The 15,164-nt window shown below is 39.9% G+C and overlaps 1 protein-coding gene across 1 annotated transcript in view; it reads right to left on the reverse strand.

Annotated features, from left to right (window-relative positions):
- Positions 1-15,164, reverse strand: part of SH3BGRL2 (SH3 domain binding glutamate rich protein like 2) — a 54,247-nt gene that overhangs the window by 5,704 nt on the left and 33,379 nt on the right. Inside the window, exon 3 of the mRNA XM_067702723.1 lies at positions 1,628-1,708. Coding sequence (XP_067558824.1) covers positions 1,628-1,708 — 81 coding nt within the window. The remainder of the gene's footprint in view (positions 1-1,627; positions 1,709-15,164) is intronic.

The raw sequence follows: 15,164 nt of genomic DNA on the forward strand, positions 1-15,164 counted from the left end.
GCTCATGTCTGACTGACTCAGGTGCCTGAAAGCGGGGGGCTGAATGGGTGGAGGTGCCTAGCGCTCTCACTGACCGTGGAATGGTCTCCTGCAATCAAGCAAACCTCAATGCCATCAAGACCAACTCCAATCCCATGACCGTTAAGTCATGTGAGAAGGCATATCCTACAGGTCACAGGTTTCCTGAGAAATTTCTAAGAGAATAAGTATTTTCAAAGAGTAAAAAAGTCAGCCCGAAGCCTCTCAAAGGAACCTACATCTTCAGGGAAAATGAGAACAAAGATGGCAAGCACGCAGTATTTTTCAAAGGTTTTTGCACAGACGCTGGTGTCCGCTGGATTTATGCATCCGTTAGACTGCTCCCACCCCAGTTTTTTCTAGTTCTCTGAAGATAAATCTGGATGGTTTACATGTCTTTGCACGAAACATGTTACAAAAATACTTTCATTTTCCTAAGTATTGCAATGTTCCATCTTTATAAAGATAGTTTTAAGCGCCTTTAAGGGTTTTCTGTGTGGGTTTTGTCTCTTTAAAACATGTGCACAGAAACCACCCACAAGCATCTGTGGACTTACTGATGTATAACAAAGCATGATTTCACGTCGGCGAGGAACTACAGGTGCTGTTGTATAATTTTTATTATTGATACTCTCTGTCTTCCTCCCACAAGTGTTCCAGAAACGGCACAAATCCTGGGGAGCCTCAAAAGACCTATTACTTACAGATATCAAAGTTCCCAGCAATGTACTTTCATTTCAATTCAGTGTTACAAACAGAAGCTTTAGAATTCAGTCTCAATTTGAAATACAGTCAAAACCTCAATTGCTATGTATATAAAGATTGCAAGGAAATACACCAAAAATGTTTATGTGGTTTTCTCTGGTGACTTTTTATTTTCTCCTTTGTACTTTTTTGCATTTTCCCAATTTTCCTACATGAGCCTAGGCTACTTTCATAATCAGAAAAATATAGTATTTCTGAAGTGGAAATAACAATCAAAATACTGCCTTATTTAATAAAGAAATATTATTTTTTATTTTGAAAGTGAATCCACGTGCTTCACAAAGTTACCATAATATATATCATCTATAGCTCTAAATATTAGAAAAGTTTGAGCCTTTTACATTTGCTAAAAGACATATGACACAATAAAGTGGCTTCGAAAACACTCTGATTAGTTTAGGAATTGCCCTTTTTTTCAAGGTTGACCATTTGTTACTGCAAACCACGTCCCTTCCAATGTAAAAGGCTTAAATTGCAGACGACCTTAAACACATGGCTTTGATTCTATTTCAAAAAATGTAAAGTAATGTGAACTTGCACTTTAAAATAAAAAGCACCTACTGTTTTTTGCTACCTTAAATTTTTTTTGGAAGAAGGAGATATAAATTATAAATAAACTGAAGTTTAAATAAAGATAAAACTCTAATATACAGCAACAATTGAAAATGGGAAAGAAAAAAAACTGGCTTCCTTGTGTGTCTTTATTTACCCTGAGCAGTCCTAACTGTGTATTTGAGAAAGCAAAAACTGAAAATTTAGGAGACTAGATATGCACTCCTTCAACCTCAATCCCTAAGAAGAACTCAAGAAAGACACATTTTACAACAAGAAAAGATTGACCTACCTTTGATGCCAACTGTGATTTGAGGCCTAAGAATGAAAAGACTGTGTTGCTTTCCTTGGATTCAAAGAAACTGTCATAATCCTAGAAAAAAGAGAAGGAGAAAATAAACAAAAGCAAACGATTGTATTTGGTGCTGTTGACAAAGTCTCTATGTAAATAAAAAAGGTACCACTACTCCATCCAGGCCAGGGAAAAGGTACATAAATCTACCGGATTTGCTCTGTTTGAGCCTCAACATTTGAGCATGATGATGAAGGTAACAACTTTTTAATCCAAAGTCTGTGGCAGGATTAAAATGTAAAACATTGAGGACAGAAACCAAATCAGAACATGCCCCCTCGAGTGTCAAACTAACATTTCTTTGTGTGGAATCACTCTGACAAGGTTTTACTTAAGCATTTCAATCTGAAAGGCTGCCTCCCAATTCCACTCTTGATGCTTTGTTACCTAGGGCTTAAAACAAGAAAAAAAAAATCACTGTGTAAACAGAAAAGCCATAAAGGTCTCCGTGTGTCAAAGTTGAGCGCTTCTATTCTGCTTTTGAAGTTTTCCACATTCCTTGAGACTGTCTTCAGAGAGAATAAAAAGATCAAACAAAAACTAGAGGAAACTATATTCTCTATAACATTTATCTTTACCTCACAGAATCATTTTTCTCCTCCTTGTTTCAGGAGAGAAGCCATTAAGGAATTCTGGCCAATGTGTTCATCAGTTGTTTTCTTTTCAAAAGCTTGCATGTGTTAATACTATTGGACATAGTTGCTAAGGCGATGTGAAGCAGTCTTAAAATTGGAGAGAAATCCCTTGGATAATTTTAGGCAGAGGGTAAACAGCACAGGCAGACAATGATGAGAATCACCTGTAGGCAACTGCTTTGTGCTTAGCGCCAGAGCATCAGCACATCCTTTAATCCCAGCTACCGCCCACCAGGTTAGAGACTCGCGCAGAGCAAAGAAATACGGTACCCAAGTTTGACAGCCGACATGTAACAAAGCTGAGATTTGGGCCCAAGTTTCACTGGTGTTGAAATCAATGCTTTTTGTATGCTATGATGCTTCTTGCCCAAGAGGAAACCAGGTATGGGGTACCCTGTATATCAGAGTCACTGAGCCCTCACGAACCCACTGCTGAGCTGGGTCAATAGCATGACAAATACTGGTGAAACCTGTTTAGGAATCTGAACGAGAGTGGATGACTTAGAGTGGAGATCTGCTTCTTGCAAAGCAGGCCTCAGCTGAAGAAAAAGCTTTGAATTATTTGACTCTCTGTAGAGACTCTCTTGTCCAAGCGCTTTAGCAAGTTGAGCCTCGTGTGGTTTGAAGGCAGCTTGATTGCAGTTCCCGGTCATCTCAGCCTCAGGCCTTGCTGGCACTGCTCCTGATCCTGAAGCGGTCACTCCTGCTGTCATTTCGGGTCAGCCCTGAGGCCAGTCACCTGCAAAGGGAGGCCTTCCTTGACCATACCGAGAAGGAGCAACACATCTGAAGGGGGAGGCTCAGCAAATACCTCCTTGGAAAATGGCATTTTAGCCTGAAATGTGAAGAATGAATAGAATTGGCCAAGTAAAGGGTTGGGATAGGAGCCTCTGAGACGGGAAACAGCACCGGGGAAGAGCGGAGCTGGCAGATGTGACCGGGATCAGCAATGTGCCAGACTCTGTAAACCCAAAAAACGATTTTGAATTTTATCTTAAGTACAAAAGGAAATCACGGACGGGTTCTGAGCAAGGGAGCAGAATGACCTATTTCCTTTAAGAAAATCTCTGCGTTGACTGCGTGGGGAATGGCTCAGAGAGAGGGCAGCAAGAAGAGAAGCAGGGACAAGGGTGAGGAGTGCACTGGGGGAATTCAGGTAAGAGACGGAGGCAGCCTGAACCAGAGCCACTGTCATAAATACAGGATAGGACAGACTGGAGATATATTTTGGAGGATTGATCATACTCAATAGTGTAATTGGTGTAGAGGGTTAGGGAGAATTAAGAATTAAAGCAGCTCTCGGGCTTCTCTCGGGCTTCCCTGGTGGCGCAGTGGTTGACAGTCCGCCTGCCGATGCAGGGGACACGGGTTCGTGCCCCGGTCCGGGAAGATCCCACATGCCGTGGAGCAGCTGGGCCCGTGAGCCATGGCCGCTGAGCCTGCACGTCCGGAGCCTGTGCTCCGCAGCGGGAGAGGCCACAACAGTGAGAGGCCCACGTACCGCCCCCCCCACCAAAAAGAATTAAAGCAGCTCTTGTACAACTCATCATCAAAAAACAAACAACCCAATTAAAAAGAGGTCAGAAGACCTGAATAAAACTTTTTCCAAAGAAGACATACAGACGGCCAACAGACACATGAAAAGATGGCCAACGTCGCTAATCGTCAGGGAAAGGCAAATGGAAACCACAATGAGAGATCACCTCACACCTGTCAGAATGGCCATCATCTAAAAGACCACAAATAACAAATGTGGTCGAGGGTGTGGAGAAAAGGAGCCCTCATGCACTGTTGTGGGAATGTGAATTAGTGCAGCCACTGTGCAGAACAGTGTGAAGAGTCCTCAGAAAACTAAAAACAGAACTACCATATCACCCAGCAATCCCACTCCTGGGCATATATCCGAAGAAAACGAAAACATTAATTCAAAAAGATTTATGCACCCCAATGTTCACTGCAGCATTATTTACAACAGCCAAGATACGGCAGCAACTTAAGTGTCCATATCAACAGATGAATGGAGAAAGAAGATGTGGTATGTATACACAATGGAGTATTACTCAGCCATAAAAAAGAATGACATTTTTTCCATTGGACTTGCAGGGTATTATGCTTAATGAAATAAGAGAGAGAAAGACAAATACTGTATGATATCACTTATATGTGGAATCTAAAAAATAAAACAAACTAGAGATTATAGCAAAAAAGAAACAGACTCACAGACATAGAGAAAAAACTAGTTGTTACCAGTGGGGAGAGGGAAGGGGGAGGGTTAAGGTAGGGGTAGGGGATAAAGAGGTACAAACTACTATGTATTATAAAATAAATAAGCTACAAGGATATATTGTACAGCACAGGGAATATAGCCAATATTTTATAATAGCTATAAATGGAGCATAACCTTTAAAAACTGTGAATCACTACGTTGTACACCTGAAACATTGTAAAAACTATACCTCAATTAAAAATTTTTTGGAAAAAAAATTTAAAGCAGCTCTGAGCTTTGTGACTTGATGGGAAAGACCAGAGAAAAAGCAGGTTTGAGGGTAAGGTTGGAGTTGAGTTTTAAAATGTTAAGTTTGAGAAATTGTATGAGACACTGAGTGAAGACGATCTCAATGAGGCAGTTGGAGGTTCCGACTGACTCTAGGTATTACAGGTTTCATAGAAACTTATGGAAAATTGTATAACTTTTAATAAGAAAAACTATGTCTCAATTTGATGTAGAATTTTAGGCAAAATCCCATGAACTGAAAATGTTGTTACCACTATTCTTTGTAACAAAGACAGTTCCAAATAATTGAGTAGCATTTCATTGACCTGGGCTCAAGAAATAACCCTGTTTGACCCACACCTTCTCTATCTGATCGTTTGTTGTTTATATTCAATGTGGTAACAAGAGGAAGAGAGCTAAATTACAGCCAGCTTATCTCACCCTTTTAGATATCCACCATATGAAAACTGGTGTACCTGTTTCTCTCTACACCATATTCTGCCACTACTCGGGCTAAATTCTTTCCCTAGGGAATCTCAATCGCAGCCACGGCTCTAATTAAACTCAGATCCCCAGCTCTGATTCTCCTCTCAATTCTGGTTCCATGTAAGCAACTAACTGTTCATAATAGACTATTAAACATAATGGGTCTAAATCGCAATTCATGCTTTTCCTTCCACCCCACAAGCTGGACCTCTCAGAAGCCTGGCACCACCAGCTAACGGGCTCTACCAGGCAGAAATCAGGCATCATAGGACTCCTCTCTTCCCTCAACCAGTAACTACCTTACATATCCCTTCAACCTCTCTGTTTTTCTACATCAGTCTCATTGCCCTAATCCAAGCTAGATATCTGCAACGGCACCTCAACATACCAACCCCTCTACAGTCTACCCTATCTCCCCCCACCCCCCCGAATCATGCTCAAGTGAGGACAGACTGATCCTTTAAAAAGGCAAATTTGATCATATCATCCTCTGCTTAAGTCCTTTCCTTCAAGACTTCTCATTGCTCCTTGTGGGAGAAGAGGGGTCTTGAACTTCTACCTGCACCAACCACTGTCTGGGTCACAGCTTCAATTCTGGGAAACTGAGTGGTATATACACTCAGTCAACTATAGATGAGATGTCCAGCAATCTACTAGCTGAGTTATGACCTTGACCAACTCCTTTAACCTCCTCAGACTGCTTCTTCCTTTCTGTATCAGATACGACCAAAGTCCCTTGAAGTTCCAGAATTCTAAAAAATAATGGAGCATTCAGTGGAGTTGCTCTTAAATGGGCTGTTAGCTGTGTCCAGATGTGAAGTCCAGCCTATGTATTCCAGTTCCTAGTGATACCTGTTCGAAGAGCTTACCTCTCTCTGAACAGGAAACAGGTTTAACCAAATAGGAAAGGGAAAGGGCAAAAGTGAGAGAAAAAAAACTAAGGACTAGTCAACAAAATGTCATCCCTGTTCTTGAATTCTGAAAGGGCTTTACCTGTTTCTACCTGATAAATAATCTCTGACGTCAGTGTGAAAACGCAAGAATGAAAAAACTAATAATATAAGAAATAAAAAGTGAGAAACAGTGCCTGACTCAATGTCTATAAATGCAGTGTGAATTTTACTTTAAAGACGGAAGTGCTGGGACTTCCCTGATGGTCCAGTGGTTAAGACTCCACACTCCCAATGCAGGGGGCATGGGCTCGAACCTTGGTGCGGGAACTAAGATCCTGCATGCCGTGTGGCGAGGCCAAAAAACAAAAAAACAGAAACAAAAACAAAACAACAAAAAAGGAAGTGCTAACATGAAAATACAGTGCGTGCGAAAGATCAAAAGGCAAGTTACGAGACTTAATATGTATAATTCAGGTTGCAGTGTTTATATTAAAAACCTTAATCTTAAAATGATTACAATTCTCCAAATCACAAAGCTAGAAATAAGGTCAACTTTCACAAGCGAGCTTCATACATATAAAACAAAACAGAGAATACATACGTGTAGAGAAAACCTGTAAACCATCCATTCAACCACACTGAACCAACACTGTTCTCATACATGTTAGTCACCAACAAAGGTATTTAGACATGTCAGATATTAGGAAATCTCAGAATGGCAACATTTCTTATTTATATAAAAAATTCTCTTGAACTGTATTTCTGTCATAAAAGTTATAACCGTTATTTTTAGTTTATGAACCTTTAACTCAGGGCCACATCACCATGGCTGGGGGACTTCTTACCGAATATTAAACTGGATGCTCCCAACAGTTTAGAAATTGTCACCCAAGGTAACTAACTCCCAAAGTGACAAACATAAAATTTGGTAATTAACTTTAAAAGCAATCATTTTTAAAAGTCAACGTGAGAACAGTACCTGACACACACCAGGCAAACTGGGGGATGAGTTGTGTCTGCTAATTAATGACCGACATGCCATGTTTTAGGTAATCTCATGCTAATAATGTAATCTGATTAAATCCTATTTCTACTTGATTACTTACTGATTTAAAGAATTATGTAAAAAATTTACTTTCTGACATACAAAAGCTTTTGAATGGCCTGATGAATCTCAAATTGTAAGAAGTTAAATCATCTTCTTTGTCATGTTGACGCAAAGAGTAGATGATTGATAATTTAAAATCTAGAAGTTCTGAATACCCTCTTTTAGAGGTAATAAACTAAATACTATGATGTGAAATAATATGAGTAAAATAGTATTAGAATCTTAAAATCACTTTCTATTAAGATAGAAGTTCTCTTATATTCTGGCCTTAGACATTCCCCAATAAAAGAGAAAGATCTGCTTCCTTATCAAATTCATTTCAGTTATCAGGCTTATATTTTAAAAGAAACAAACCACACTAGAGCTCATACTGCAAACGTTAAAAGCACTGCATTTTAAAAACTCACTATAAAGTTTCTAAATGGGCTTGTTGAATTCCTTATAGTCAAAGACACTCTCTCTGAAGTGTTTGCAAATACATGTCTGCGAATTGAACACTGTAAGACAATCAACCTCCCGTGACTATAAAATATAACGATCAGTTAATATCACCTTTGGAGGAGAGTACAAATACATAAAGCATATTCAAGAAAAAAAATCATTCAGTTTCAGAAGCTGGAACATTTTTAACTACATTTAAAACACAGGCTGAAAAATTCACTTTGCTTCTAGTGCCAAATGAAAAGAAAAAATTCTGGGTTACAAAGATATCAGCATAACTGAGCACTGTTACTAATGGAATATTTATCTAAATGCTACAATTTTAAGAAGAATAAAGCAAGCTAAATAGCTGTGAAAAAGAAAAAGGAAAAAAAAAAAGGCTTCCATTACCTACACTTCTGTTTGCATTTAAGTGAAAACCAATGTTAGAGACATTTATAAGCTCATGATAAAACCTACAACAGGTAGAGCTCACAGTAGTCTCATTCTTCCACAGAGCTTACTTAAGGACATTACCCGTTCCTACGGTTAGACTATTATGGACTGGACAAGCATTTGAGACAAAGGCCTAAAGTTCTTTGCCCTTTTCGCGTTCCCTCAGAGAACAGCGAGGAAAACCCACAGTAGCCACTCTGAAAAGCTGCATCGCTTCCCACGCTAAGTCGATAACAAGTGACAGACCCATACTATTTCTACATGCCAAGGGCCTTTCCAAACAGAAGCAAATGTGGTTTACCCCAAAGGAGAAATTAAAGAAAAAAGTTCCTCCTAAGACTACAAGAGCTACCGCTGCCGCTGCAAATGGGCAGAGACTCCTTCCTCCTGAAATTTCCTTCAAGCCTGCGGGTAGCCTCTGAGCAGAATTTTTTGATTCAGTGGTTAAGGACCATTAATGCTATATTCCATTTTGTGAAATCTTGATAGAGGAGGAAAAAATATTTGACAGCTCCAATCCCGGTAGGATCTAGAAGATGTAGCTGTCTAAAACAGCTTCATTCAGCAATTTTTAGGCCAAATACCAAAAATACGAGTAAGTCCAAAGCTGAAGATTTAAAATTCCTAACACATTTAACATTTCTGACCATTCCGATACGAGATGGCAGAGCAAGCGAATACGTCTACCCAAGCACCCAGTGAAATCGGATGGGAAACAATTTTGTGCTAAACACAGGAAAAGCAACCAGCAATAAAAGTTTAAGAAATACTCAGAGGAGTAAGTGAAAAGGCTAAAATCAATGAAGAAAATCTCATAAATATTTGTGTTGTTCTTCAAGCCACAGGAATTTAGTAAAATAGGATTATACACCTTCCTCTGTGACCACTCACACAACTAAGCAGTTCTGTAGAGAATATTTAGAGAGATTCTGTAGAGAGAATACGTTTATAACAATATAAATGTGTTATATTTACATAGTATACAATAGTTATCATAATTACAGATGAGTATGCGACTGTTATAAACTTTAGCAATGCAGTGTGTGCGTGCACATGTGTGCAAGTCAAAACGGGGGAGAAATGAGAGAAGCTATAAGAATGCAAGTTTCCCCTCTTCCAAAGAAAAAAGTAAATACTATCTAATTTAAAATCAAGGAATATAGGGCTTCCCTGGTGGCGCAGTGGTTGAGAGTCCGCCTGCCGATGCAGGGGACACGGGTCCGTGCCCCCGTCCGGGAGGATCCCACATGCTGTGGAGCGGCTGGGCCCATGAGCCATGGCCGCTGAGCCTGCGCATCCGGAGCCTGCGCTCCGCAACGAGAGAGGCCACAACAGTGAGAGGCCCGCGTATTGCAAAAAAAAAAAAAAAAAAAAAAATCAAGGAATATAGCTATTAGTCTATGAAACACAGAGTGGTGGTAACTTAAAACCATAAAGCAGAAACTCATAAAAGAGGCTACATCTTGGAAATCTGGGGGAGACTGACTTTTCACTTTGGACCCTCCCATCAACAGACTTTATTGTCTTAACATTGATATTAACATGGCCTTAGTGTTTTAACAGTTTTGTTTTCTTTTCATTAACTTAAACTGTGTAAGGCTCAGAAAACAGGAAAATTTTAACAAAAGGGAAACCGCCAGTTTGGGTATCAGTTAAGATACACTGCTAAACATGCAATTGGGGTGCCCTGAAATTGTCTGGACGAATACTGAAATATTGAATATTTCAATATTCAGAGCACAAACCATAATTTTCATGAAAGACATGTCCTAGGGATTCATCACTGTAGAATACTGAGACAAACATCTCAGTAAGGTGAAAATGGGAGATTAAACATTTATAGACAGAAGAATAAAAACTAGGGTTATATAGAAGAGATAAGACTGCAAAGAATATCTAATTAAATTGCTATGCTTCTGGGCATCCAGCAATTATCGATAAAGAGAATTGAAATCTCCCTTCCCCACCACCCTTTCCTAGTATCTGTGAGGATGCCGCATGAGATCACGTTTAGTAAAACATCTGAAGGAGAAGATTCTCCTTGATTAGATAACTGATCTTTTAGACAGAAAACCTTGGAATCCAGATTTTCCAATTCAGATCACAAGTTTCCTGAGAAAATTCTACCTGTGGCGTAGGCAAGCTTCTAATAGAGGTGATTTACCGAAAAGATTTCATTGTAAAATTTAGAAGAAGGTTCAATAAGCTTGCTTTTGAGAGATCTGGCTTTGAGTTTTATTAATAAACAGGAATGGAAATGTTCAGAACCTTGACAAGGCGAGACCCAACAGAACGGGTGAGCTACCTGCTTGGCTGAAAGTACGCGGAGCTATTCACCCACTTCTAGAACCAATTTTTGTTAAGTATGTTCTGTGTTCCCAGCTTCCTGATAGGTACCAGATACTAAGATAAATATGCCACGTAGCCTGCTGAGGGTGAGTACAAGGAACTCAGAGACCAGCGGAAGGCAAAGGCATGAAAAAACATTCTGTGAACTAAAGGTCATAATAGGAGTAATGACACGCAGGTTTGCTAGGCATGGGGGAGGGGGAGGAATAACCAGAGTCCTAGTTAATTAGAGAGAGTCAAGAGCAAGGCTCGTGTGAACTGAGCTTTGCAAGGGAAACAAAGACAGAATTATGTAGGAGGTAAAACTTACAGGATTTGGTGACCAAGGGAGTATCAAGATGAGGAAAATGGGTGTGGGGTGACTTTCAGGGCTTTGCCTTGAACCTACATAAATAACATCCCTACTTCAGAGACAGACCACATCTCCCGTGGATAATGAAAATTTTTGACTTTAACTTTCCTTTTTATTTTTCTTATGGACTGTAAACACAGTTCTATTAATTACTGCAGACAGTTGGACTTCAACATAGGTGGGTGATGATGACGTTAGTTCTAATAATCCACCCAGGGAAATAAGAGGCAACCTCTAAAAAATTAGTTTACAATGACATGGAAGCTATTTTTGTTGGGAGAACAAAGCAGGGCACAAAATGGTATATACACTATGATCATTTGTGAATTTTGGTAGTCGTGGAGAGCCCTGGAGCCAAACCCCTAATCCCCTGCAGATACCAAGGGTATGTGTATGTATGTGTGTGTGTTGTGTGTATAATCTTTTTTTTTTTTTTTTTGCAGTATGCGGGCCTCTCACTGCTGTGGCCTCTTCCGTCGCGCAGCACAGGCTCCGGACGCGCAGGCTCGGCGGCCATGGCTCACGGGCCCAGCCGCTCCGCGGTATGTGGGATCTTCCCGGACCGGGGCACGAACCCGCGTCCCCTGCATCGGCAGGCGGACTCTCAACCACTGCGCCACCAGGGAAGCCCTGTGTGTGTAATGTTGTTAAAAATAAAATTATATGTATGAGGCAGGAATTTGTAAAACTAATAATTAAGGGAGTTGGTTCTTCAGCTTCACAAAAGATCCCCAAACACACTTAAAATATATTATCCAGAGACAATCTTCTCAAGAGTCTTACGTAAACACTGCACTTGGGAACAATACAACTGCATACATTTAGGTATTCTTGTGGTGTGCTTCTGAACCTCTACCAATGGTTAGAAAATGCTAACACATCTTGTTTCCTTTCATACCTAAGAAAGAAAAGGAGAGGATACTCCACAAAGAACCACTGCTGGTCATTTAGCTTTTCTGTGCCTCGTGAAGATTAGTCTTAACCTGTCTGTCGTCTACTTTCAGGATCCATTACCCTACGTAATATGGGGAAAGGCTGCCATAGCTGGCCCCCAAATCATTACTTAAACAAAACTAGTCAGTAGCTTTAATGTAATCTTATTTGGTAATCTTATTTGGCTAGCAATACACCCAATGCTTGGGTACAAATTTAAGATTCTACAAGTATCATCTAAAAGTGCAAAAAAAGGTAATTCAATAGTTTTAAAATATAAATAATTTTATAAGTTGCCTCATGGAAAATAATCAGATGGTTATTTTTCTATAAAAGTCTGCCCTCTGTCTCTCAGCTGAACGGTCCTCGCTTCATTAGATAGGACTTTACATGAGTAGCTCCAGCCACACATTCTACCTCACTTCACCTCTCTCCCCACCTTCACCCAGAGCCCAGTTCTAAGTATTGGCCAAACATGCACCAGCTCATCTTGATTACCTGAATGGTCATTGGGTTCTTCCCCCTTGATGGCAAATCCACAAACTGGTTAATGTGACCCCAGGCAAATAAAATTTGGCTGCATTCCCATTTCTAACTACAAGGTTTTTTTTTTTTAATAAAATGAAAGAGTTAATAAATTCATTCAGCAAAGTTGCAGGACAAAAAAACAACACATAAAAATCACTTGTGTCTCTATACACTAATAATACACGATTGGAAAAGGAAATTAGGAAAATAATTCTATTTACAATAGCACCAAAAACGCCCACCAAACTTGGGAGTAAACCTAACCAAGGAGGTAAAAGACTTGTACACTAAAAACTACAGAACATTGCTGAAAGAAATTAACGGAGACACAAAAAATGAAAAGACACCCACGTTCATAGACTGGAAGACTTAATATTATTATGATGTCAACGCTACCCAAAGCAATCTAAAGATCCAACATATTCCCTATCAAAACCCTAATGGCATTTTTTGCAGAAATAGAAAAAAAAAAAAACAAAACTCCTAAAATTCATACAGAATCTCAAGGGACCTCAAATAGCCAAAACAAGTTTGAAGAAGGACGAAGTTAAAGAAATCGTACTTCCTAATTTCAAAACACATTACAAAGCGACAGTAATAAAAACTGTGGTACTGGCACAGACCAGTGCAACAGAATAGAGTCCAAAAAAATATAAACCCTCACATATATGGTCAAATGATCATGAACAAAGGTGCCAAGACCACTCAATGGGGAAAGCACCGTGTCATCAACAAATGGTAACAGGAAACCTAGATATCCACACTCAGAAGAATGAAGTTGGACCCTTATCTTATACCACACACAAAAATTAACTAAAAATGAATTAAAGACCTAAACCTAAGACCCCAAACTACAAAACTGCTATAGGAAAACCTAGGGGAAAAGCTTCATGACACTGTATTTGGCAAGTAATGGTTTCCTGGATATGACTTCAAAAGCACAGGCAACAAAAACAAAGACAGACAAATGGGACTACATTAAACTTAAAAACTCTTGTTCATCAAAAGATATAATCAACAGAGTGAAAGGCAACCTAAGAATGGGAGAAAATACCTGCAAAATACATATCTGATAAGAGGTTAGTATTCAGAATATACAAAGAACTCTTACAACTCAACAGCAAAAAGCCAAATAACCCAATTGAAAACTGGGCAAAGGACTTGAATAGACATTTCTCCAAAGATTATATACAAGCTCAACAACACTAGTCATCAAAGAAATGCAAATCAAAGCCACAGTGAGATATCACCTCACGCCCATTAGCATGGCTACTCTCAAAACAAGACAAAAACAGAAAATAACAAGTGTTGGCAGGGATGTGGAGAAGTTAGAACTCTTGTACACTACTGATGGGTTTATAAAATGGTGTAACCACTATGGAAAACAGTATAGCAGTTCCTCAAAAAATTAACAGTAGAACTACCATATGATGCAGCAATCCCACTGATATGTACATATCCCCAAGAACTGAAAACAGGATCTTGAAGAGGTATTTGCAAACTCATGTTCATAGCAGCACTATTCATAATAGCCAAGGGGTAGAAGCAACCCAGAGTCCATCAATGCATGAGTGGAAAAACAAAATGTGATATATACATACAATGGAGATCTTAAAAAGGAAGGAAATCTTGTCACATGCTTCAATGCTATAGGCTAGGTAAACACCTATCCCCCCAAAATTCATACATTGAAATGCTGATGCCCAAAGACCTTTGGGAGGGGAGTAGGTCATGACAGCAGAGCCCTCATGGATGAGATTAATGCCTTTTATAAAACAGGTCTGGGACTTCCCTGGTGGCGCAGTGATTAAGAATCCACCTGCCAATGCAGGGGACATAGGTTCGATCCCTGGTCCAGGAAGATCCCACATGCTGTGGAGCAACTAAGCCAGTGCGCCACAACTACTGAGCCTGTGCTCTAGGGCCCGCAAGCCACAACTACTGAAGCCTGCGTGCCTAGAGCCCGTGCTCAGCAACAAGAGAAGTCCGCGCAAGAAGCCCGTGCACCACAACGAAGAGTAGCCCCTGATCGCTGCAACTAGAGAAACCCCGCACACAGCAATGAAGATCCAACGCAGCCAAAAAGAAAAAGAGGACTGAGAGAGCTCCCCTGCCCCCTTTACCACGTGAAGATATTACAGGAAGTTGGCAATCTGCAACCTAGAAGAGGGCCTTCACCAGAACCCAACCCTAGTGTAACCCTGATCTTGGACTTAACTCTGAGAAATAAATTTCTATTGTTTGTAAGTTACCCAGTCTGTGGTGTTTTGTTATAGCAGCCTGAACGGACTAAGACATACCAGAGGATGCACCTTGAGGGCATGATGCCAAGAGAAGTAAGACAGTCACAAAGGACAAATACTGGGACTTCCCTGGCGGTCCAGTGGTTAAGACTCTGCGCTTCCACTGCAGGGGGCATGGGTTCGATCCCTGGTTGGGGAACTAAGATCCCGAACGCCTCGCAGTGTGGCCAAAAAACAAAAACAAAACAAAGAAAACAAAGGACAAATACTACATGATTTCACTTTTATGAAGTCTCTAAAGTAGTCAAATTCATAGATATAGAAAGTAGAACGATGGTTATCGGGGGAGTGGGGTGGGGGAAGGGGACAAACAGGAGTTATTTAATGGGTATAGAGTCTCAGCTCTGCAAGGTGAAAAAGTTCTGGGGACCTGTTTTACAGCAATGCGAATACACTTAACATTACTCAACCGTCCACTTGATAGTGGTTAAGATGATAAATTTTATGATGTATGTTTTTACCACAATAAAAAAATTTCAATCAAAAATAAGAAAAAAATATAAAGAAATCCAATTTTTTT

This window comes from Pseudorca crassidens, chromosome 13, assembly GCF_039906515.1.
Source record: "Pseudorca crassidens isolate mPseCra1 chromosome 13, mPseCra1.hap1, whole genome shotgun sequence".
Taxonomy (NCBI): domain Eukaryota; kingdom Metazoa; phylum Chordata; class Mammalia; order Artiodactyla; family Delphinidae; genus Pseudorca; species Pseudorca crassidens.